At 39.1% G+C, this 26,278-nt stretch overlaps 1 protein-coding gene across 2 annotated transcripts in view; it reads left to right on the top strand.

Annotated features, from left to right (window-relative positions):
• The window catches only part of elavl4 (ELAV like neuron-specific RNA binding protein 4), an 84,870-nt gene extending 60,588 nt beyond the window's left edge, over positions 1-24,282 (top strand). The window contains exons 7-9 of one of the 2 annotated variants that reach the window (XM_087783717.1): positions 11,410-11,635; positions 16,172-16,210; positions 20,073-24,282. In XM_087783717.1, the coding sequence (XP_087639843.1) occupies positions 11,410-11,635; positions 16,172-16,210; positions 20,073-20,400 (593 nt within the window). In that variant the 3' untranslated portion in view covers positions 20,401-24,282. The remainder of the gene's footprint in view (positions 1-11,409; positions 11,636-16,171; positions 16,211-20,072) is intronic. The other variant, XM_087783721.1, reaches the window with a different exon arrangement.
• The last annotated feature ends 1,996 nt before the right edge of the window (positions 24,283-26,278 follow it).

Raw genomic sequence — 26,278 nt, 5'->3', positions numbered from 1 at the left:
GATTCTAGAGATCCTGCTAGAGATGTATACATATCACATTGACCCAACAACTCCTTATTTCCATAAATGAACAGTACAAACATTACTCTACAGTTATATAACAGGCATTTCAATGTGACACTCTACCGAGGGAAACGATGTGTGTTTGGACCTTAAACCCGTCTGACAGTCTCAACATCAGTCAGAAACCAAAACAAACCTTCCCTGAGAACACGTACATGTATGTATGCACAAACACACGGTGATGAATGTATGTGTGTGTGTGTGTGTGTGTGTGTGTGTGTGTGTGTGTATAGTAGACGTTCTTCAAGGTGTCCCCGGAGCTTCCATAATCAGCAGGAGAAATGTTAATGATTAATTAGACGATAGAGCTGCTGCTGATTAAAAATATAGAGGACTCTAAAGAAGCCTCCAGGGCAGTACGCTCGCATTACTGGCTCATCTTTGCCGCGTCCCTGTAACTACACCAGAAGAAGCAGAAAACACAAACATAGATAACCATTAAGAGAGACAGTGACTGCGAGTAAAGTCTCTCCAGTGACTCTCCGAAACTGTAAGTACAGAGCAAGAATTCCTCAGATGAATTTGTGTAGCTTGACAAACCAGTTCCAGATTAAATAACTGATGCAGAAGAAAGAACCTGGTTCTGGTACTGTTCGACCGACCGCTCAGAAATGTGTCCTGCGGGAATGTGAACCGACAGATGCCAAGCTAGTTTTGTTTTTCAATTTATGAAAGGCATTAAACTTCGAACCTGAGGGTGTGAACCTTTGGTGTACTTATAGATCCTTTAGGCATATACATGATTGTGATTGGTTGAGCAATCTGGGAATTATCTGGCTTTATCTGCCATTGTATGTAGCAAAAGATGCATAAAGTCTCTTATCATGACAATGCTTTGAACTTATTAATATATAATAATAATAATAATAATGTCTATTTATATAGCGCCTTTCTATATATAAAGTTCTCCTCAGACTGAAATCTCGTCAAATGAGAGGTTACGAGAGCGGAGTTCATTATGAAGTAATAATGGCTTCACTCCTCCTCCAGCCAGATGTAAACATGCCCTGCTTTGTTTATACAACGAGTCCCTTGGAGATGGAGACTTCCGCTATTGATGACACGCAGTGACAAACCTTGATGCTTGACCAATCACAACAGAGAGGGGAAGGGATTAATGACTGTCCCATAATGCAGTCAAAAATACTAATATCATTTTTATTTTCTAACCTGTATTTATTTTTATTTTATTTGAGAAGCTTTCTGTTGATTGAAGAGTCATCAATCACTTTTGAATATTGTATATGCACTGTAATGTTTATTTTAAATAATCTTTTTTCAATTTACATCGAACTATACACAGATACCGTTATTAAATTGCAAAGGCTCAAGAGTAGCTCTAGATGCACAAAAGAAGCAGGAATAGGATGTTGATCAAATTTCTCTGTGGTCGTACAAACAAACTGTTTTTCTGAAGATTCTGCCAAATTGGGAACAGAAAGTTTGTTTACTAAACGGTCTTATCAGTGGCATTCATCTGCCTGCCACTCTGCTGCGCAAAAAACAAATAGGAACTTCATAAAAATGTCACATTCATTTTGGGGCTGAGACAGCCAAAACCAAATCTGTAAAGATTGCTTTCCACGCAAATCTTAACAGGCACAGATGCAATGTTTTTTTTTATACATTCCTACGATGTCTTTACTTTTTTGATAAGATCCTGTGAGTTAATGTGAATGCAACAAACCTTTTCCAAATGATCCGTTAGTCAAAACCAATTCAGGATATCTGCTTAATCTTAATACGATTATTTACCTTTTAAAACATAATTGAAAAACTTGTTTATAGGTCACATTTACCAAAGTTATACATTCATCTTACTTTATAGAACTGTAGCTAACTCATTAATGTGGCTCTTTTAGGATAATTCAATGATGAATCAATGTTTTTACAGCACTTAACTACTTAACTATTGAGTTTGTGAGTCACATGAAACCAAAAAAAAAATGTAATCAAATGACTTTATTTTAATAAAGAAATCTTGGATTGATCAGTTTGTCAAAAAGAGAAGTGAGGTAAATACTACATAATTGTGTAAATTAACATTTCTACATAATGTATTGCATTAATGTACAATAACATAAACGGGTGAATCCTCATGCTGTCGTAGTTTGATCTTGTAGAACAAGAAACTAATGTGTTAAACAAATGAGTGAAAAATGCAAGATAGAGCCTATTAAAACTGTAATAAAACTAGGTAGAAATTGATAGCCGTGTTCAGCCGTTCTAATCAACTCTTTTTGTTGAGTCATTTATCAAAGTGCAGTTAATATCTTGATGCACTAAAGTGGGCCCAGACACAGGTTTAATTGAGTTTGGTGAGGTACCAAGAAACTGCCATATTTCTAGAATGTTAGTTGGCACTAGATACAAAAGCCTCTCTTGGAGAAATCCATTCTGACAGCTGGTAATTACTCAGCAGTTTTAGAAGAAGTCGATTCTCCTTCCTCTCCTTCGATTCTTTTTAGAATTTCTTGTTTTTGTTGGGATGATTAGGCCCTCGACGCTTAAATGCAAGTCTGTAAAATCTTAAATGGCAATTTTCTGTTAAAAGGTTGGTCCCATATGTTCGATTGGAAGGAAAAGCTTTTTCTCTTTTATAGCATGAATAAACGTGTCTCTAATTTAACGCAGCACAAATTTCAGCATCCTCAAGCCATCGACTACAAATATCTGCCAAACTTTTGGTCATTAACGCAAAAATGGTTTAAAGGTTAATGATTGAAATAAAAATAAAGCATTTTAGGCAGATTTTAAGTTAAGCATTGATGTCATCAGTTGACGATGTTTACAGTGGCTCTTAAAGTAGATTGTATGACAAATAAAGATGTACATTAGCTGATCATCCATCGTCACTATAACATGTGTCACTGCGAAAAGATAATGCAACTCTCTCTGCAAGCCCCACCTTCACTGGATTGACAACTAGTCTAATTGATAAGATGTATTGAGAAACTATGTGATTCCAAGACCATTTTTTAAAATTGAATTTGCCATTTAAAAAAATATAAATGGCAAGTTTGGACCATATAAGATCAGGTGTTGATCCCTTGAATGATTGAATTAGAATTTATAATTATTGATTAATCTTATTTTGAAGTTTTGGCTCACAGTAGAACTCTCTAGTTGTTCACTAACTGACGTTGAGCACTGAACTGCTTTACAGCAGTGGGTCAGAGACAGTGTTTTTATATGAAGTACTGGGAGACTATTTTCAAGTTACCAGAAAGACAAAACTGACATAAACGCTGCAACAGAGAAGCGGCAACAATGCAGTTACACCGTTCTGACAGAGGTGGAGCCAGAAACTAGATTTTCAATCTTCCATCATGAGGCTTTAAGTTGTTAAAGAAAATTGTATAAATAATATAAATCTACAATTATATAAAGGCAGGTTTAAGCCATTAATACTAAATCACTGAAAAGGTACCAGCAATTAAGTAACAGACAGTAAATGAAATAAAAGCACATTTTAGAACATCCAGTCAATGTGGCTTTTGGTATATACAGTATATAGATATACATATATATGGATATAAATATAGATCTAGAGCTACTTCATATTTCATATATATATATATACCCTTTTTTTTATAAATATATATATATAATTATTATTATAAATATATATCAATATAAATTTAGATATATGTCATTATAAATATAAATATTGATATAGATATACAGAGTTCTCACCAGGATTTAATTAACAGCATAGTAATTAAGTAATGGGGGGGCCTGAGCATGGCGCTACAACTTTTGGAATTTGTAACACTAAACGGTATTTCCTGCACTTTGAGGGCCAAATTTTGTGAAATAAAGGCAAAAACAACAGGGAAAATCCTCTCTATGCCACTTCAGACACAGCGTCGGGGCCCAATTCACACCGTAGGGGATCAAAATCACAGCACAGTAGGAGCCCCTACGCTGACTTGTGCTGTCGAGAACCCTGATATATTTTGATATAAATATAGATATATACCAACAAATATCCAACCGTCTTTCCATGATAGTAAGAAAGTAGGAAAACTGGTCCGACATGTTAAAAATGGCTTCCACCTGGCTCTTGTCGTCTTTTCTTCCTCCGTTTCTTCTTGAAAACATACTATCTTTGGTAGTCGAGTCGCATGGACGCATAAGCATGCAGCGATAGCGACAAGACAGATGGTTGCAGCTCTGCGCTGACAGAGGCTAAAGCACAGGGCACCTCCACTCTTCAAAGTCTCCTCTCGCTGCGTTTGAGAGCGCCATCTGTACCAAAGCACACCAATGTTACATGAAACAAACAAATAGCATTTTTCCCTGCCTCTAATTAGAAAACAGCAGAGAGTCGGTTTCTCTTGGCCTCTGCCATATTATGAGTCTTTCGGAAAAAACAAGTGGAGCCATTTGATGCAGTTGGCGCGTACTTTAATCCTCGGAGGATGAAAGGACGGGAGACGGAACAACAGCGCCGCCGAAAACATTTCAAGTGTTTGCTTATCTAGCTTTGGTCGCTCTATCGTTGAACCTCCTACAAGGAAACACTGCAGTAGATTTCTGTGAGTTGAAGAGAGAAAATGAAAGTCTTTGCGTTTCATTACCCAGCGGCAAGGTTTCTCACCCCTCTGTTCTTTTCTGGTCTCTCGCAGGAGCGGTCATTTCTCTCTGTCAGTCAGTGTTTGGAGAAATGATAGTGGGTTTTACAGAAACCGTGGCTTTGTTTGAGTAGAAGCAAGGAAAGAATAGATCTGTTTCCTTTCATCATCGTCCCTTTTATCGCCTCTTTCACTTCCTTACCGCATGTTCCCTCTCTTTTTCTTTTTTTCTTCCCCAACCCCACCCATAGCCCTTGCTTTACCAGCCTCTCTCCCTCTGTTTCCACCTTCCCCGGATGGAGCATGTTATTAGTAAGTCAGCCAATGTGCCTGTCAGTGTGTGTTAGCGCGAGATAAGCACAGGTAGAGAGAGTTACATAAGCCGCCGTTGATTACTGTGGAGGAGAAAGAGAGCAAAGGCGGAGAGAGGGGTTGCTGTACCTGAGTACATTGTGCTCCATTGTTGCCCGTATGGCTGCAGGTTGATAAGTAGAGTCTTTTTAAGCTTTTTGAAAAGACCCTCATTAGTTTGGACCCGTAGACTGGCAGCCTGCCTCGTAGATTACAAGTTTGTTTCTGTTAAAATTATAACGAGAAAAAAAAAATAAACCCTCTTTAAGTCTAATGCGTTAATAAAGGATTAGCGACCGGTAATTAAAACACTACCGTCGGAAGTTTGAGGATAGAAACGGCTCGATTAACTCGCTGTATCTCCGGCTCGCATGCAGTTTAAATTTGCATTTTAAATCGTGGACATGATCCGGTTAAAAGAATGTTTTCCCCACTAATAATTTGTTTGACACACGAGTCTGTGGAGCGGAAGAGGAATTTAAAGGTCAGGCTATCTTCTGTCAAGACATTATATCAATTACCTAGCAACAGATTATAAGATGATGATGCTGAATCATTTTACACCATTTTTGCTTTTGCTTACTTCCAAATATGAATTCCTGTAAGTAAAGATGTTGTATAATTATCATTAGATACATACGCCTTAAGTGTCATACAATAGAAGTGAGAACCGCTTTCGTTAAAGTCTGTATGTCAATAAAGTTATTAATGGTTAGTGGTTCATACAGAATACACAACACTGATGCATTTACTTCAATCTTATCTGTCTTTCTGACCAATGGAGATGCAGGAAGGTGTTATAATGGGTGTTATAGTCCTGTGGCAGTTACAAACATTGCAATGCATTACAGTACTTTTTTACATTTTTACATTTAGTAAATTACCATTATAAAGTAGAAAAGTAATACTTTGAGTCAGACTGGGTCATCTGATGGTTACATAAACCTAGGTACAGTATTTGAAACATAATAATAACAATCATTTAGTGTAGTTCTGTCGTATATTGACTGTACACACGATTCAGTAATACTCTTAGGCTTATGGTGGAGCTTCTCAATTGATATCAACTAAGAACTTAAAACAACAGCATATTCTCACGCTGTATTTGACCAGGGTCTTGCATGTACATATACTCAAGAATCCTTTTTGAAATAGAAGTAAAACGACTTCATGAACCTAAAGTGAATAGTACTAGTAGTAAAAACACTAGCTATATAAATCGATCATAAATATAGAATAATGTGACTAAGTTAGAAAGGTACATTTAATTGTACGAATTACCCAGATTTATTTTAATTCAATGCAACATTATTGGCACTGGTTTGCGTGAAAACCATTAAGATGAAGCGGTGAAGTCGTAAAGTTACAGTTGGTAACTGCTAAAGCACACTCAGAGTGTCACCGATAGAGTCAAGGACACCCTCACAAAAGACACATTTCATTTGCCCACTTGCATCTGTGTACTTGGGAATGGCTACCAGCCACTCGTGGACATCTCCACTCCTGATTTCACACTTCATTCTCAATCGTTCCTCTTCAAGTCATCACTTAAGCATTTGCATGTGTTTGTTGGTGCCGCGCCTTTATCTGTATGCCAAGCGTTTGTCTCGAAGCCCTCCAGCCAGAGCCAGCCTTGGAGCAGCTCAAGGCCAAACAAATGTGAGGATTAAAAGACAAAAACACTCCTTTCTTCTTCTTTCGTCTCCTCTCTGTGGATGGAGAGAATGGACAACACTTTTTCTTTCTTCTTTTCTAAACTACCCCTGAAGATGTAGTCTTTGTGGCTCCGTCTGCCAGCGAGTCCCAGAACTGGACAGTAACCAATTAGCAAGGTGAATCATGGCGTCGGTGGGAGAAACATTTCATGCTAATTCAATTTTCCTGTCGAAACAGGAAATACAAATGACCACTAACGCTCATAGTTGTTAACTATATCTCAAGAAAACAGCTCTCCCAAGAAACGGCAGCAGCTACGATAATTCCCCCAAGTCTAACACATGCCTGACAACTGTAATAAACAAAGAAATATGTAGGAACAGCTATGGCTGTTTGTTTTTACTATGTAGATCCCATTAGATTTGTTATTTTTCGGCCCCTGACAAGCTAATTAAAATGTGCAGGTACACAGTTTGGCACAAGAGGAAGGAAAGGAGGAGGAAATTGTGAAAGCCTGTCAAGGGACAGAGAGCTGGGAAACGTTAAAATGAGAATTAAACAGAATAATTTACACAGAATTGAAGTTAATGAGATCATCCAGGAGCCATAAGGAAGCAGAAGTTTGTGTCGCACATGTCTGTGCAAGGATTTGTGAGAAAACAAGAATAATCGAGGAGGTTAATCCACGACTAAAGAGAATTGTGGCCATTAACATTGAACCTCTGAGTGAAGTGATGGTGGCCTTGAATGGTCAGGCTTTCTATTCAATATTATATTATTTAAAGTGTCAAATGATTCATTATTTTAAGACACAACAGTTTAAAAAACACTTCATAAGAGAAGGAAAAAACAGGTTCCAGCCAATTACAATGAGAGACAAAGAAGCTTTCCTTTCCGTTACAGATACAGCAGTGTTTTTTTCTTCCTGTTGTTTTGTTCAGATATAAAGGAAGAATGTCATTGTCACTGGTTCAAATCATTTTAGCTGAGGATACAACAGACACACGTTTGAAAAATGTTGTCGTAAGTTATGTTGGCCTCACAATAGTTTTCATTAAATAATGTTTTTGGCAGGATTTGCACTTGTCCCTTACACTGAAGTTTAATGCTGCATGTGTAATGGAAGCACCTACTTGCATTTATCGAAGTCTTATAGTCTTGTGTTGTTTGTTTTTTTTCAATAAATTGTGGACGATAAATTATAGCAAATTCCTAGTGAGGAGTTTATCGTCTGAAATATCCAAAGCAGACGTCAATGTGTTGTCAGTTCAAAGATCCCAAACTGTATTTAAATAGATTCTTAAAACAGACTTCTTTAGATACAAAGTATCTCTTTACCTAGTCGTATATTTTGTTTTCAAATAAATATTCCTCACAATGTAAAGAGACATTTCTCAAGCCGTGATCTCCGTGTTCCAACCAGGAGTGTGTGGTCTAAACAAGTAGGTTGATATCAGTGGGTGAGGAGCTCAGTCGTCATTCAGTGACTCAGAATTGTGCCACAGCTTCCCCACACAGAGGAGACTGTTAAGGATGTCACCTAGTTGTGTCCCTCCAGGTATTTCCAGCTGAGAGGAACCAATTTGCTACATCTCAACTCTAAGCTGAAAATGACTCACGAGCTGACAAGAGCCCGAGATAAGTTTTCCGAAGTGTGAAGTGAGGTCGAGATAGATTGAGATAAGTTATATTTTCATTATCATTCTTAAAGGGCAACTACAGTGAAAACCCAACGCTCCTGACTCACTCCCATGTTTCAAATGTTGAGGTCTTCCTCTCCAACTTATTACTTGATAAAGTTCTCCCCCGTCTCCCCCAGCCAGTTGTAATCAACCCCTGCTTTGTTTATACAACCAGACCCTAGGAGATGGAGAATCTTTGGATTAATGACGCGCAGTGACAAACCTCAATGTTGGACCAAACACAGCAGAGTGGTTGTGGTTATTGTAAACAAGATTTTTAGCTCAGGAAAAAGTATTTTTCAGTGGGCGGGACTTAAGCACATATTTCTTATTTAAATGCTTCAATGAAAAGAGAGTTTAGTACAAAATAAGTAAATTAAATTGAATAACATGACAGTTTGTAGTTAAATAAGCTTGAGTAAGGAGGTAAGAACAAAAAAAATGCTTAAAATTTGCAATAAATATTCTAAATAAATGAATAAAGTTTATCTATCTAAATAAACCTACATGAAGTGAAATATCTTCATAGTCTACGGCATGAGTACACTTTTGAAAATAAAAAGGCTATTTTTGCACAAATTAATGTTGTGCATTTGAACGAGATTTGCACAGTGTTTGGAAATGAACCGTCAAAGAACAGAACGTTGCCTCGGGCTCATGCACAGTCCAGGTCGGCGCTGGTGCTCGCTACATGGAGTAAACCCAGAAGTGAACCGGTCAATGTGCTCTCCCAAATAAAAGTTGTGGAGCATGAAGCCGGATGAGACAAGTCAACAGAAAAGGGAAGACGTGCGGAGCGGTGGGACATCACGTTACAATCCGCTGCTCTTTTATGTGTGAGAAACTCGCCACACACATGATGCTCAAACACAAGAACTCCCTCTTCCCCGCTACCTTGCTTTTATTGAGTGTGAGCTGCGCAGACGTGCCTGTGTGCAGACACAGAATTATGTAAATAGTCTCTTTGCCCGTGTGCTGCTGTCACCGAGCGAGCATCCTCTGGGCCATGGAGGCAGCCTCATTAAAACATGGCACAGCATCCATTAATAGATACCACTGAGCTTATACACATACAGACCGTCAGCTACACACACATTTGTGTATGGCAATAAAGGACCTCCCAAGAAGTGTAGCTCTAAATTCCTCTCCAAGATCTCCAAGGGAACGACTGAAATGTCACTCCCAGCAATAGATAAAGCTTTTGTGCTTGGCGAAGGGAATAAACTTCTGATCACACTTTAGCCAGAAATGCTCTTTCAGTTTGTGTTGCGTAACCGTCTCTGTCCAGACTCAAGGTGACTTTTAAAGATGCCGCTTTAGCTCAAGGGCACTATTGTGACATCATCATTGTCGTCGTCACAGGCCTTGGTCGATATTTAAGACTCCAACTAGACATATTTTCTAGTACATCAATAGAGAAAACTGACCAAAAACTGTTTTTTTTTCAACTAAGGAAATTTCTAAACTCAGGAAAATTGTGCTAGACACGATTATCCATGCGTTTGTGTTTTCTTGTTTGGACTTTTGTAATGATTCTATTGTAGCTGTCTCGCCTGCAGTTAATACACAACTCTGCAGCGAGAATTTTGACCTGAACTAGTAGAAGAATTCACATTTCTCCGATCCTTAAAACTCTTCACTGGCTGCCAGTTTCTTTTAGGATCAATTTTAAAATTCTGGTTCTTACTTTCAGATCTATTCATGGTCAGACTCCTCCTTAAATCAGTGATCTGATCCAGACTTACACCCCAGCTCGGGCTCTGAGGTCTGTGGATCAGAATCTACTGATGGTTCCTGGTTTGTCTTATTAGTTTCACGATTTTGTACATTAGTTTCACGATTTTGGAAATTAGTTCTACAAGCTAAGCTGAGCTTCAGGAAATCTCAAATGTCCAGTAAATGTTGGACAAAGTCAATCAAATGTATGACTAGAAAAGTAGAAATGCTCTCGGGAAAGATTCTTTTTTTTTGACCCAATATCATAGCTTCTACTTTTCTTATGTTAAAATGAAATGTGATACAATTTTGGTTCAATGTAGGTAAAGTGTTCCGTTTTTTCCATGCATTACGTACTGAACACAAGAAAAAGAACAGCTTTCTGCACCAAAATTCTTCTTGTGGTTCATGGATACAGATTGTAATTTGGATCAGCAATCTTCAAGATTTTCTTACATTTTATTGAAATCTGTGAAAGCAAAGCACGATGAAAAAGGACAAAGACATGATAATAGCACTTTTTAAAAAGCCATTTTAGTCCGATGGAATTCATCCTAACAAAGGAAAATAATTTACAAAAAAATATTTCAATCAGAATAATTGTATTACCATTGTAAAGGGTTCCACCAATTAATGATTAATTGAAACCGAAATTATTTTGCAGTTACACGTCACATGTCGAGTCACATGTCGAGTCACATGTCTCGGAGAATATGGCCTGAGACACACTGAGTGCACATAAACCCAGAAAGAGACTCTTCTTGGTGTCATACTTGAAAAATGTATTCCTGCCAAAGTTGACAGTAAAAAAAAAAAAACCAAGGTTTTAAAACGTCCACTTTCCTGCAGCGGTGTGACAGGATCTGACATTTTCGAGGCGTCTGCCCAAAACAACCTTTAATGGAAACATGTTCACAGCACAATTGTCAAAATTGTAGAACAATCACTACATATAATGGAAACCCTCTAAAGTTGAGAGACCGTGTGACAGATTTTCTTGTCCTTCAGATCCTTTTTTTTTCCTTCTTCTTTACAAGAGAATACGTGAGTCGACGATATCCATTGTTAAAGTCAGTCAGTCTCTGAGCAACAAACCGTTATAAATGCATTAATATGTATACAAGGCTCCACATAATTCATTGACAGCCTGGAAAGAAGTAACGCAAAATGCTCAAATAATTTAGTCCTCATCCTTCTTCATATATATTCACCTTTTGCTGCAGTGGACTTTCTTTCTTGTTTTTTATGTTTGCTCATATAAAAGTGAAGCCTGTTTTTCAAGCAGTATTTTGTACAGACTGTTTCATCCAAAACTCTGTGAAGTAAAAGAGGCTGTGTTTGTTTGTGATCTGCTGGCCCCGCAGGTGGCTCCCGAGGTGTGGGCTTCATCCGCTTTGATAAGAGGATAGAGGCTGAGGAGGCCATCAAGGGCCTGAACGGACAGAAGCCATCGGGAGCGGCTGAGCCCATCACAGTCAAGTTCGCCAACAACCCCAGCCAGAAGACCAGCCAAGCTCTTCTGTCGCAACTGTACCAGTCGCCCAATCGCCGGTACCCAGGCCCGCTCCACCACCAGGCCCAGAGGTTCAGGTGAGGAAGTCCTGCAGATATTTTGGAAACTAAAAATGTGACATTAGGTTGGCTTTCGCCATCTTTAAAAAAAAAGGATTGATGTGTGTTCATTTTCAGAGTTCAAATAAGCATGGAACTAGGTAAACAAGCTAAAACGACTGAAACTAGATGGATCCATTCAATTAGATAAAAATATATTTGTACAGTACCGGCCAAAGATTTGGACACACCTAACAGGCTCATTAAAAGTTTTTGGTCTGGCTGAACTTCGTATCTCAAAGTTATGATGGTCAGTGGTTTCTCCAAATTCAGCTCATTGGTTTTTGAGACAAGACACCTGCTAAGTAAACACTGTGTCATGTCTCATCAAGATAAAAGCTAAAATTCTGCAAAGTATTCAGCAGTATTCATGTATTCACTCATAGGTTTGATGCCTTCAGTGATAATCTACAATTAAATAGTCTTGACAATAACATTGAAAGAAAGGGCGTGTCCAAACGTTGGCCTGAACTGTAGATAAATACTGTATAAAGGGTTTATTTTTTCAATTGATCATCGTTTCTGCTCTTCTTTCTATTTAACTCACTTCATTCACAACTTCAATTAAACAATGTTAATATGAATTTTAAAAACTGAAATTAAAAGCAGTTTCAGTGTGTTCAAAAACACTAAAAGTGCAATCTCAGTGACGGTTTTCAGCCTCTTAGCGTACAACAGTTTCATTTTCATGTGTCTAAAGCATGTCATTTAACAAACACGTGTTGAGATGATCTGGTTGTCACTTCAGTCCAGCTGCTCTGTCTCAGTCCAGGTCAATGGTTCAGTCGAGAATGTGGGGTTCTGTCATTCACACGTTTCATCATCAAATAGGTTTTATATTGATCCAAATTTGACCGAGGACAAATATTATAAATTTAACTCAACTTAAGAACATCATCCACCACCACTTAAACTCACCATCTCATCCTCCAACTTTAATTTATTAATCTGAGAAATCCATTCATTCTCCCCCTGCTCAGTTTCTTGAATGATGTAAAAAAAAACTGACTGAAAACAGCATGTACAACTTCTTTGATATCATTTCATCACCCATTGTCTAGTAACTCTCTCTTCATAGACTTGTAGGTAGTTCAGATTCACCTCAAACCCCTAAAATATAACAAAGCCCCTTATCCTCTGATGTGATGCCCCATCTTCTAATCCTAAATGTGCTCATAGAATTCTTTCACTTTCAATGATGCAGCTCTGGATGTGCTGTTTACTCTATATCAAAGTCAGGGCTTGGAAGAATTTTTTTTTATTTTTTTTAGAGAGCCTTCCCCGGTGTGACACCTGAGCGATGTAGCGTGGCTGTGTGTCTGTGATACGCCAAGCCAATTTACAGGCTCCACAGGAGAGCTGTCGCTTCCCATCAAATCTCACAACCACAGGACACTTCCTGGCTGCGTCCCTTTGCTCCAGCTCTCCTTAGCTTAAAAAAACGAAAATTTGGATAAAAATTTTTTCAGTCTTTGAAAATTCTAAATTCATATAATCGATTTGTATTATTGATCAAATTCAAATAGGTCACAAGATGTAACCTCTAGAACCGCGCAAGGATCGATTTCTGTGTCCGAACATATATCGAAGAGCTGTGAACACAGAGGTGCTATTGTTCATATTGATCGTTGGTTCAGTGTTTTATGAGAGGCGTTGGGTCGACGTTTGTCCGGACATGTAAGCGTGAGGGATCCGGCGTGAGCAGGCAGGTTGTGGAGTCGTGGCCCAGCGGCTCAGTGGCCACCAGATGCCTTCCTGCTTCTGGGCCCCGCCGCTGCTGCTGCTCAGCCTCGCCAATTGACTCATTTACCCACAATCAGCCTGCGTATTCTTTTACCGCATAATGGACTAATTACTAGTTTAATTATTCTGAATATCCTTCTCGAGCATTTCCTCTTTTTCTCAGATTTCCTTTCATGGTTAATCACGACATAAAACAAAGACACATCGGCAGAGCGTGACAAGCCTTTTACTGAATTAAAAAAAATCAGTCAACACTTGTCATTTTAAAGGTTTTTGTTTCTTAAAAACTGTTTTTGTTCATCTTGGCAAGGCCACTGATTCACAGAGCAACAGTGCCCATGTTTGCTGTCAAAACAAAATGAAAAAAAAAGCAATGTTTAATTATATCGAAGGGATTTTAAACCTGTTTTGAAAAATACGTTTTAAGAGCCGATATTCACTTTTAAAGAACCCAAGGTGTAGCCACCACACTAAGTAGCAAATACCCTCATTATGAGAGGGAAAAATGCTTTCATTGTATTGTGTTTAACATCAATCTTTGTCAATTTAAATGTAAATCTACACAATTTGGTCAATTGTTTTAACAAAAACCTTTTTCCCTCATCTCCAGAAAGTCCAATCCAATTCAAATAATTCCATCATAATGTATGATATTTATAAACGATTTATAACTGCGCTTCCTTATATGAAGTCATTATTTCACATAAGAAATTGGTCAAACCGCAGAAGAATATTTAATATATGCGTCTCACATACTGTGAATGTCTTAAAATGCCTCTTCCAGTATGTGTTTGTGTTTGTTGGCTTTGTTACAATATAAAACATAACTGGTTTTGATAAGGTCTTACTGCATTAATAGCGCATTAATAAGACATTATAATGTATTCATAAGGCTTGATAGATGTTATAATAAATATAATCATATTTGGCTGTAGAGTTCTGCTAAAGTACAATTATGATAATCATCATAAAAATGAACGAAGATAGAAAAAAAGATTTCCTTCTGTTGTTTAACAAAAGATACATTGACAAGAAACTAACAATGTTAATTACACCGACTGCAAAACGTGTTCGCAGTAATTAGACATGACAGGCGTATAAAAGCAAATGAATATAAAAGTAGCAACAGGAGCATTTATGATTTCATATTACCTGGAAAATAGTTTTGACTCAATCTAAAATACGGTATTTAATATCAGTAAAAAAGAGAGTCGGGGTGCCCAGGTGGGTGATGACTGGATCAGCAACCAAAGCGTTGGAGTGAAACTCTCAGAGTTTGTTGTGTTTTGAGGACGAATGAGACGTGACGAGCCAGCTGTTGCTCAATAAGCCGCAGCCCTCCTCCATTAGGCCAGACAAGTTAATAGGACATGAGACAGGCGGGGCCCAAGTGAGGAATGGAGGTCATTGACTCACCATGACTGCATCCGTCCAAGAAGAGCAACATTTCTATTCTGGCCACATCTTTCCTCCACTCAGATCAAACACACAATTACCTGCAATGTTCTTAAGCCACACCAAACCCAACACACACTATTTACCTCGAGTGACTGCAATAGCCTTAGCTCGCAGGTGAAAGAGGATATAAAAGCTGAGCGTGTCCTTAAACTAGAACAGTTAAACTGCTATATTTATTTATGAGGCGCCTCCTGTAACACACAGTCATTCCATCCGACTCTTAATCACCTCTCTCGCTGTCATTCCAAATTCCAAACCATTGCACAGACAAAGCTCTGTACTTGGGTTTTGTATTCCTTTTTTTTTCTCTCATTCAATTGTGGTCACTAGAATGTTCTTAAACGTGATGGCTAATCAAAAATTCAAACTTCAATCATTTTCTACTCAACCTCGATTGAATAAGGGTTGAGGTTGTTTTTTCCTTTTCAGAGCTATAGGCAAAAAGTATATTTTAATGTAGCCTCTGATGCTGAGTTGTCTTCACCTTGTCCAAAATGACAAACCTAAAAACATCCAAATACCTCTGTGGTGTATGGCTGTAACGTTAATCTTGTATTGAAACCTGAGGATGAGAAACGGTTCCGAAAAACGGTATTTTAAGCAACAGTAGACTGTGGTGGCTCCGAAAGCACCAACGATGTTTACCCAGAGTACTTCCTGTCTGTATCGCTTGTTGTTTTTTAAACTTATGCTACAAACTATAGACTTGTTGAAGTCTTTCCGGAACATGTCGAGGCTTCAATACAAGATGGACGTTACAGACGAGCAGTATGGAGTTATTTTGATGTTTTTAAGTGTCATTTTGGACGAAGATGAAGACGAAGACTATTGAGCTCCAATCGCTACATTAAAATGAACAAACATTTTTGTCTATTACTCTAAAAAGGAACAGATTACTCTGAAAATAATCCCAACCCTTAGTCAACATGAGGGTGAGTAGAAACTATTTGAATCCTGGGTTAACTACCACTTTAAAGGACTGACCAGAAACGGGTTAATACAGCAGAGCGGCAGAACACAGGAAGAAGGAAGTCCATGGTCTTTAACACGCTGAAGCATTTGTCAGCAAAGGTGAAAACTCAAACAATCTGAATGGCCGACTGAACAAATGACAAACATACTGACGACTCTGTAGGTTCATTAACTGGCGACAGGCTCTTACTGGTGAGGCTCTTCGGTGCGATGGGCCAACTGTTGATGGGTTTGTTTTGCTCTCGAATGAGGAATAATTCCTACAGAGACTTGACATTAGTTCCATTGAGTGAGTCGACCATCTGCCCACCATTAACCCCAGAACCCTCCTTCTCTTTACAGGCTGGACAATTTGCTTAATATGGCCTATGGCGTAAAGAGGTAATTAAAAACTTCACCCAATGCCAGATGTCCATGTTGACTCAATGATTTTCAGTGTTTCTTTGATGTTTCCTTCTATCACTTTACGTTCGACAGTATTTCAGGTCGATTGCATCCTTTGGTTCTTTATTTGATTTTGTTTTTTCCGTGTGAGCTTGAGTTGAAAACACCTTAGGTGTCCGAAATAGAAAACAATCTGTCTTGTTTTCCGTGGTGATGGATTTGCTTTGTTTTGATTATGACACATGCCGGTGTTGTTTCTATTGTTTTGGGTGGTTTCTTGTGCAGACAGTGGTTTTTGATTTCTGGTTCCTTATTTCTAGGTGTTTGTGTTTCTCTACTGGATTCAGGTTCACCTGCTTTATGACACCATACATAAATGCCTTGCTCAGTTTAGATCTACACAAACACAGTGACTGGAATTCCAAGCATCCGACCAGTAATTCATTTTTTGGCTTAAAGTTCAATCAAAAGATGCGTGTGGATGAACCTGGATCCATGCAGGAAACAGAACATGTTTTTCTACAGACAGCTACAACTTTGCTCGGCACTGCTCCGCTCGAATTCCATGTTTTCGCCTCCATATTTCATTTTACTTCCTCACCACCGTAGGTGTTACATAACCCCGGGCTCCAGCTGCTCTCGTCGGTGTCTCAAGTGCTGCTGCTGGCATCTTGCATGTTGCATTTAATTCAACTTATCTACATGTACAAACAGCGCTTCAACTAGATGGCCTTTAAATTCCACAGAAACCAGATTTGAAAGGACGCGATTCAAGCTCATTTTCTCATCTTTATTGTGCTAGCGGTGACATCTGAGGGCTAACGTGAGCGCCACGTCTCCAGCACGACCCCCGACTCTAATCCATTTATATAATCCTGATTGTAGGGCTATCTTTTGACTTCAAAGTGATTTCCAGCGTCTGTAGTTGTATTATTTCAACTAAAAGACAAGAAAGGTGTTAGAGCTGGGGATGGTTGGCTTTGGAATTGAAAGAATAGACATCTGCTGAGCTAACACAGTTGCTATGCAACCCCTGGTCTCATCTGTAACATCGGTGTTACAATCTGATGGCTACGTTGTAAAGTTTCACATGCCGCCTCGCTCTGGTTTACACAGCCTTCCTCCCAATCACAGGGATGCTTCAACAGATTTAGAACCCTGATATTAAGACTCCTATACGAGCAATAATGAAGAAGTCACTCGCGTAAGACGATTACAATTGATGTCCAACTCCAGGTTGTGTTACAGACATTTCACAGAAGCATGATTGAGCTTCTTTTTTCCCCCACTTAGTGCTTGACCCCAGCAGAAAGATGGCGATGCAGGGCTGCTTCTGCCGGAACCCATGGAACTAATTTTAGATCAAATAGATATGACATTTGAACACTAGTTGTCAAGAGGTCATAGCAGATTTCACCCAGCACACTCCCGGGGCTACTTCAGTCACACCAGATGACTAATCAACAGTGGCTGAGTTTCCATCCCTGTTGGAAATACACAAAATCAACACAGCACAATAATAATAAAATATATATAATGAAAAGATCTGAATACCCAAAAACTTCTGAAATATCTTCATCAAAACATTTTGGTTGTTTTATGTATATTACGAAGGCACAATGGAAATACTTTTCCTGCCTTTACAGCATGTAAGTAAGTTATTAAGTACTTTAAATTTATAGAGACCAGGGTCACAAAGCACTTAAACCATCAAAACATTACTCAATAAAATATATACTTAAAAGGTCAAGATAACACAGAGAACAACAGATGAGTTCCAGAAACCAATTATGACGTCTCATGACCAGTTTACTCTGTTTAAGATCCTCACTAAGAAATAGTTTCAAGAAAAGCTTGGTTCATGCAAATCATAACAGTAATAACATATTAGTAGTTTAACAAGAGTCATGAGATTTAATGACCAAAATCTACGGAGCCCCAGACATGACAAAAATGTAATTCTTGGCCACACAATAGTTTAAATACTTGAGTTTATGAATGGAAGTTTAACCCCTTCACGTCATCAGCCCATATAGCTCATGGCTAAAGAACACAGCTATGGACTCGAAATCTTCGGGTCGAGTTATTGTCATTTTTAAGTGATTGTTTCAGGAATCTTAGTGTGATGTAGACATTCATATAGTTTGGAGTTAACCACAACAAGAATAGCTAAACGTTGAATAATAGGCTAGCTATAGTTTGGTTTTTTAGACATTATTTATATTCTCATATAATTGACACCAGAGAGTTTAATGTAAGTAAGTAAGTAAGTAATATTTATTTATATAGCGCTTTTCGAGACCAGGGTCACAAAGCGCTTAAACAATCAAAACAATACTCAAAAAAGTACATACTTTAAAGATCAAGATAATACTGAGAACAACACAGGAGTTCGAGAAATTCAAGGAAAAGCCTGAACAAATAGAAACGTCTTAAGATGTTTCTTAAAGGAGTCAGTAGATCCATCAAGCGCAAAGAGAGAGGAAGATCGTTCCAAAGCTTAGGAGCAACAGCCTGAAAAGATTTCTCTCCTCTGGTCCTGAACCGTGTGCGTGGAACCATAAGTAGATTCTGATCCACAGACCTCAGAGCCCGAGCTGGGGTGTAAGGCTGGATCAGATCAGTGATGTAAGGAGGAGCCTGACCATGAATGGAAAGAATGAACTACATTAATATTTCTATAATTTCTTAGACTAGAAAAGAGATATTACATTGTGTTTTGGCCACAAATTATACTTTTTCTTTTATCATGTCATGTCTGGGGCTCCGTAAAAATCTCGCTGTTTAGTGGAAAACTTTCTAGCATATGTATTGTTGAACCGCTCAAGTGTTAAGCTAGTTTAGCTTTGTACTGTAACTCTTAACTTACACATGCCCTTTCAAGGACACAATTTAAGTCATCAACCATCGTATTTAATTATCTTCTTAATGCGCTTAATTCCCATAAAGTTTTCAACATCTTCTCTCCAGCGCAGCGGTTAACCAGAAAGAAAATAAAATCTCCACGCGTCTCCGGCGCCACAGTGGTGCTGAAGCATGAACAAAGTCATTAAGGAAGGTCGCAGTGAATGCCGGCCATATATAGTACAAGGCAGATCTGGGTAGGGGGGCGCAGCTGTTAGCAGTGCTATCGATCAGTGCCACGAGCTCTGCGATGGAACACAACAGAGCGCCCTGCACACTGCTGCAAGAGGAGGAAGAATACACTTTGTACCTTAATACCTCAGGGCTGAAAAGTGCTGCCATTTTCCATTCAGCTTGTCCTGTAACCCCCCCCCCCCTCCCACCGCACCACTTCAACACAACCGATTCTCAAAAGACTGCGACAAAGTGGAAATCTCAATCAAAGTTTGTAGAGTAGAGACGTGGAAAAAGAAATGAGTCTGTTTTATCTCGTTTGCTTTATTTTCTTGACCCCTTCGTCTTCCTTTCCTTGAAGCAGGAAAGGTAATTAAGTGATGTCGACCGAGAATCCAAATCTTTCGCATCAAAAAAGAACAAGAAGAATATGAAGCCAAACAGATTTTTAGAAGCAGTGAGTTTAGATGAATGTCAAGCAGGAATTTAAATTCAACCACCTGCCGGTTGTTAAGCTCCCAAAAGATCCACTCAAAGACTCAAAAAGTCCTGAGCCCGCGTGCTCTTGAGCAGACCAGGAGGTCCTGCAGAGTTGCAGATTGAAGAGACGCATAGAGAGTGCTCGACAAATCAATACATCTCATCTAAAGTGTGTTTAGCTCCCATCATCTGGAGAAGTGCTGTGTCATGCTTGCGAGGGTCATTTAAGGCATTTTGAGAACCTCTTCCGAGTGTTGCTGCGAGTCCAATAACCTCCGCCTTTCCCTCCTCTCTGCCCCAGGTTCTCCCCCATCACCATCGACAGCATGACCAGCCTGGTCGGCATGAACATCCCGGGCCACACGGGCACCGGCTGGTGCATCTTCGTCTACAACCTCTCGCCAGATTCGGACGAGAGCGTCCTCTGGCAGCTGTTCGGTCCGTTCGGCGCCGTCAACAACGTGAAGGTGATCCGTGACTTCAACACCAACAAGTGCAAAGGCTTCGGCTTCGTCACCATGACGAATTACGACGAGGCGGCCATGGCCATCGCCAGCCTGAACGGCTACAGGTTGGGCGACCGCGTCTTGCAAGTCTCCTTCAAAACCAACAAGACACACAAGTCCTGAACTTTAACAGATCAAATCGGTCGCCCTTTCGACCCCGTCAAATCAGAAATTGTTCCCCCGAACATCCCCCCGTCCAGATCCCAGCCCCTCTGGTTACCACACGACACCCTACCGCAGCCATCCAACAACAGCAAAATCCGACCGGGACATAAAGCGTCTTAGAATTTGAACTCCAAATGGCTTATATATAACTTTGGACCTATAAGCCAACGTTGCCTAAGTATAACAAAAAGAAGGAGATGTTGATAATTTTTAGGAAGTTCCTGTGACGAGCAGGTTTCTTTGGTTGTATATTCTTTAGTTGTTTGTGGTTGTTGAAATTATTTCCTCTTCTGTGTAAACAGTAGCAAATCCCTGAACCCCCAAATTTCAGAGAAGAGAATGTCCTTTTTTCGATCCAAGCCTTTTATCTGTCCTGATTCAGGATTCTTTTCTTTGTATATCCGGATCCACTGTCGTTAATATGACCCACCACGTGGTTGAGAGGGAGGGGGCTCTTTAGTTGAATTGGTGAACCACTCATTTTGTTTTTAGTGTGTATTAAAAGGTCCCCCCTTCGACGATCCTGTAATGTAGAAAGAAAAGAAATTTCTAACATTGATTTTCTTTTATATCGCTAACAAAACATATTGTCTTTCCTCACTGGGGTTCAGGGAGATGGGTTGAGGGAGGGGACGGGTTAGCTTTCCGGAAGACACGTTCAGTAATTTAAGAAAAAAAATATATAACTGTTGCCAAAGAGAAAATCTCTTTGCTTGGAAAAAAAAAAAAATATGTTTAGAAAAAGATAAAAATAAAGAGAAATAAGATCTATTTTTATAAATGATAATTAAAAATAATAACTATTGAAGAATTTTTACAAGAATCTGGATTTGAAAAAAGAGAAAAATATTTTGACTGGCTAACTGGGGACGGGGCGGGGGGGTGGGACCACCTTGTCTTGTCGTTGGAGAAGGACGTTTGTTTTTTGGAGAATCCATGTTGGCGGTGATTTTGTAGAAGGAAGGTTTTGTGAAAGGGAATACACACTAAGGCAGGTGATTTTGGTAATTTTTCACATGTGTACTAGCGCGTGGTTATTCGACGACGATACCCAAAAGGGAGGGTAGAGGGTCTTTCCCTGGCCGAACCATCTTTATCGTCCAGAGCCCAAAGCAAGAAGACCCTTCGTCCTCTTCTTTATGCCATTTGTCAGTATGGGATATTAGTAAATAGTTATATGCACATTAATCCATTTAGACGCTGAATATACACGATATCATTTCCTTTGCTCTGCATTTGTGTACTAACATTTAAAGAAAAGTTCCTTTTAGTGATCAACAGTAGGTGCTAAACTACATTATCCACATATCTTAAATATCCACGTTTGTTGTTCTGTGTTGTTTCAAAAAAATATTTCGATGTTGGCATTGAATTGAGCTGCTGTTCTTCGTTTACTATTCGTTTATTGTTGGCCTGGAAACATCTGGCGAGCTTCTTTGCGTATCGACCAGATTCCGGCCGTGAAAGAATCACTGAACAAAATTTGTTTTCTGGGTTTGTTTGCCTCGTTCTGTTTGTTTGGCTTGCTGACTTTTTTCTTTGAGTTCCTTGCTAAGCGTGAAATGTTTGTCAAAGGTTTATGATGATTAGCTAGTTCTGTTAGTCTAGATATTTGTTTCCTTCGAGGATCTATGACAACTGTGTCTTTCTTTGCTGTGTACAAATAGATGATATACATATAAATATATATATATAGTCTACATTTGTTTTACAATATCTACTGTATCTGAGTTGTCACTGTTATTTTGTTTGAGCTTGTCTTTTTCATATGACAACTTATTATGAAGTGGTGGTTGAGTTATTAGAAAAAAAAAAAATTGTGAGGAAACTGTTCAATTGTCGTCATGTTGCTTGTGGAGAAAAAAAGAATAAAAACAAAAAAGATTTGGATTAACTTTGAGTTAAACACCGCGGCAAAAGAACCCGAACAAAATGCTTACAACAATGGTTTGTTTACTATGTTGAAACTATTTATTTTTCTATTTATTTCTATTTATTCTCTATTTATTAATTTATATGTGTATTTATGTATTTATTGGTTTCATTGTCTGTGTATTTGCGTGACGCTGGTACAGGGAGGGGGGTGTTTCTAGTGGAGCGGCTCTTCCACTGCACTGAGAGAACTTTTAGTACGTTTGTGCTTTGTACCAATATATCAAAATGACAATATAAAAAAATCTAAAAGTAACGAAAAACGGAGAAAAAAAAAAAAAGTCTGGAGGGTCGGGGGATGCTCTTCCCTTATTACTAGAAACAGTTACTCGCTATGCATAACCTAGTTACTAGTTCAATTTGCTATTGCTTTTTTCTTGTCTTGTTCCAATGACTCTTTAGAATCTTTTTCAATAAAGTTTAGTCTTAATAGAATGTTATAAACAGTCGTTCTGGTTCAATATAACCTGTGATAAGTTTGTGTAGTTCCAAAAAGCCACTCCGTCCACACCCTCCCTCCGCTTACTACCGCTTTGTGATGACACTTTATGCAAAAATGTGGGTCTGAGAGATTCTTTGGGAACATTTGATAAGACATTCAGCTGGTGGAGGCTCGGGCGCGTCAACACAGCGTGAGGGTCGTTCATTGCACTGGACTTTGAAAGGAGTTTCTTTTTAGAGAAAACGCCATCTTTCAACGAAATATCTAAAGAAGCGACAAAAAGGCAACACTTGACTATACTGAGGTGTTCTGGAGATGAGATGGATTGTACCAATTCTATATTTTATATACTCTAATATGATATATATTATATATTTTGAGAGGTGAGGGAAAGGTTCCAGAAGTATACAGAATTGGATTCTTTTGTTCGTTATTAAAAGATGGAGGTGTGACGCCTGCTTGCATAAGTTCATCCTCTCTCTTACACCTCGGACACTACTTCCGTCATTCCATTTACCGTCCACGCCGCCGCCATCCCATCGTTACAGGAAACCATCCGACCAGCCGACCAACCAGACCCTTCATGCTCCCGCCTCCATTGGGAGCTTGAATTATGCAACGACCCCGGTAGAATGTTGTTCAGATGTGTGAACTTATTTCCTACGCTGTCTGACTTTTGAACTCTTTCGATGCGAGTGTTCCGCCTAGACCGTGTGTGTGTGCGTGCATGTCCGTGTGCATGTTTCTTTATGTAACCGCGCGTGTGTGTGTGAGTGTGTGTGCGCGTGAGTGTGATCCACATTTGTGCGATGCGTTCACGCCACATCCGTCGTGTACGTCCTCAGTACACTGCCGTATGCGTCTTCCTGAGTGCGATTGTCGAGCGTGTGTGTGTGTGTGTGTGTGCGTTTGTGTTGAAACATGGGGCTGTGTCACCTTGCTCTATGCCCACCCCTATGGCTCACACCACCCCCTGTAGCGCCTTATAGTGGCAGCCTGCCAGTAGGATAACGCAGCCAGTAGTGGAGGAGGGAAGGTGAACAGAGGAACTAGGCTCTCTTCTTGTCGGTTTTCATTTTCCTCCTGAGACGTGTTTGTTTACTATCTGAGAAAAGCTATAAACAAAATCTTTAAAGACAAAAAAGACGAGGAAAAAAAAAAAAAAATGTTCACGGGGCCTCATGACCGCGGCTCTTTTTCTCTCTCTATCTCTACTCCTGCTTATGTTATTACCAATTATCAATGATTATTATGATTATAATTGCTATTATTCTTCTTATTCTTATTATTAATCCAATTACTGCGATGAATGACTTCATGTTATCCTTGCTAGTTTAGGTCATTTCTGAAACTGGAAAAATAAAATCTTGCTGTAAATGTTTGTTTTTTTCTTTTTCATAAAACTGTTGTGTTTGAATTATTTGTACTTTTGAATGTTGGGACAATAAAATGAGGTGTCAAAAGTTCTGCTGCGGTTTTTTCTTCACTTTCCTCACTTTCATAAACATGTTCGTTGAAACTGATTTTGCATTATATAGTTTAATAACTTTTCTGTCACAAAGACCCAGCTAAGTATATTAGATGGCAGACTTAATATGCAGCCACAGACAATGTTTCATGTATATTTTAAAACAACAATACGTAAGAACCCACATTTTTGCGTCATTGCCAAATGCAGCATGTGGATATGTTTTTAAAACAAGATGAAGGCTCGTATCAGTTTCACGTTTTATCTTTCTAGAGATTTGAAAAAGTCTCTTGGCACTTAACCCTTGTCTTATCTCAGGGTCAAGGTGACCCAGAGATGAAAACAAATGTGTTTGTGGTATCCCTTGTTTTGTCTCTGGGTCAAGATGAGCCAAAGGCCGGAAAATAAATGTGTTTGAGTAATCCCTTGTGTTGTCTCTGGGTCAAGATGAACAACCTCAGAGACAACACAAGGGATACCACAAACACATTTGTTTTAAGGCCTTTGTGTCACATTGATCTTGATATAACACAGGAGTCAAAAATATTTTGTCTGGCAACCCCACGTTGTTGCGTCATTGCCAAATACAGCATGTGGATACGTTTACAAAACAAGATAAAGGCTCGTGTCAGTTTCTTGTTTTGTCTTCCTGGTGACTTGAAAAAGTCACATTTGTGAAAACCTTAGTACATGAAAAACAGTTTGGTGGTCACATGACATAGACAGAATCTTCAGAGGTAGTGAAGAGCATTGTTGATGTAGTAGCTAGAGCGTTCTACTACATGATGACTGTTGAAAATTAAACCAACATTACAAATAATGTTACGTATTGTTGCTTTAAGACACTTTAAAAGACTTTTCTTCCAACCGTCATGTTGGTTTTTGTGATCTCTTTCCTTTGTGACGAGCCACCGCATGATCACTTTTCATTTAAATATAAACAACACAAAAATAAGTAGCATTTGCTACTTATTTTTTCTTTGAAGAACAATCTTTTAGACCAGGGGACACCAAACTTGTTGCAACTACGAGCTACTCCAGGGGCACCATGTGACCTAAAGAACTACCCTCAGTGTGTCACACACTACTCAAAATAACTTTATTTACATTATTGTTATGGGTAATAAATGCTATTCCACTAATACCCAAATCAAATCAGTGATTCTTAAATAAAGGCCAATGGGGCGACTGAAAATTAAACACAAAATAAACATTTTAAAATGTATGAAAAATAGTTTTTGAACAGGTTTAGACATTTAGAATCAGAATCTTTTATTACACAAAATAGAATTTTGTTTGTGGTGTCAGTTGAGAATAAAACAATGGAATAAGAAAAGCACACAAAACAAGCAATAGAACAAACAAAGGCATCCATTATACTTTTAATGAACTCCACTAATTAAACACCAGTGTTACACGTGTCACATGAAGGGAGGTAACGCTTTGAAAAATGCGACAATAAACTCCAGCACTGCGCCGACTCTGACCTTACAGCTACCAGGGGACAGTCACGACCGAGGCAGGAACGCCGCAGACATAAAACACTGATGTGAGCCTGCAGCCATCACACAGGAATCAGGTGCATCAGTGGAATAACACTGAGCCCTGGTGTCACGCCGGGATATCTGAGACCGTTTTCAGCACAAGAAAGAAATCAATTTTCTTTTATTGCACGGACTCGTGCCTTCGGGGAACGTTTTGTGTCTAAAATCATTTGACTTTCAGCATCAGGAAATCGCACCAAACGGCAACATTTGCTTATCAGTTTGAGCGGCGTCAATAAAAGGGAGGGCTGCGAGCGATTTCAGTTGAAAAGACGGTGATCAGAACAGTAGCTGGTGGTATTGAGGCCACGGAAGCTCCTGTCGATGCTCGTGTCGGAGCAGATCCCACCCAGAGATCGCGAGCTGGAGGTCGGTACTTAAGGTTCAGTACTCGTGGTTTTCTTGGAGCCGTTATCAATAAACTACTTATTCACCTGTGTATTAACAGCA

The sequence above is a fragment of the Callionymus lyra genome, chromosome 2 (assembly GCF_982586985.1).
Source record: "Callionymus lyra chromosome 2, fCalLyr1.hap1.1, whole genome shotgun sequence".
Taxonomy (NCBI): domain Eukaryota; kingdom Metazoa; phylum Chordata; class Actinopteri; order Syngnathiformes; family Callionymidae; genus Callionymus; species Callionymus lyra.
The sequence above is the reverse complement of the archived record's forward strand: the minus strand, read 5'-3'. Positions and strand labels throughout refer to the sequence as shown.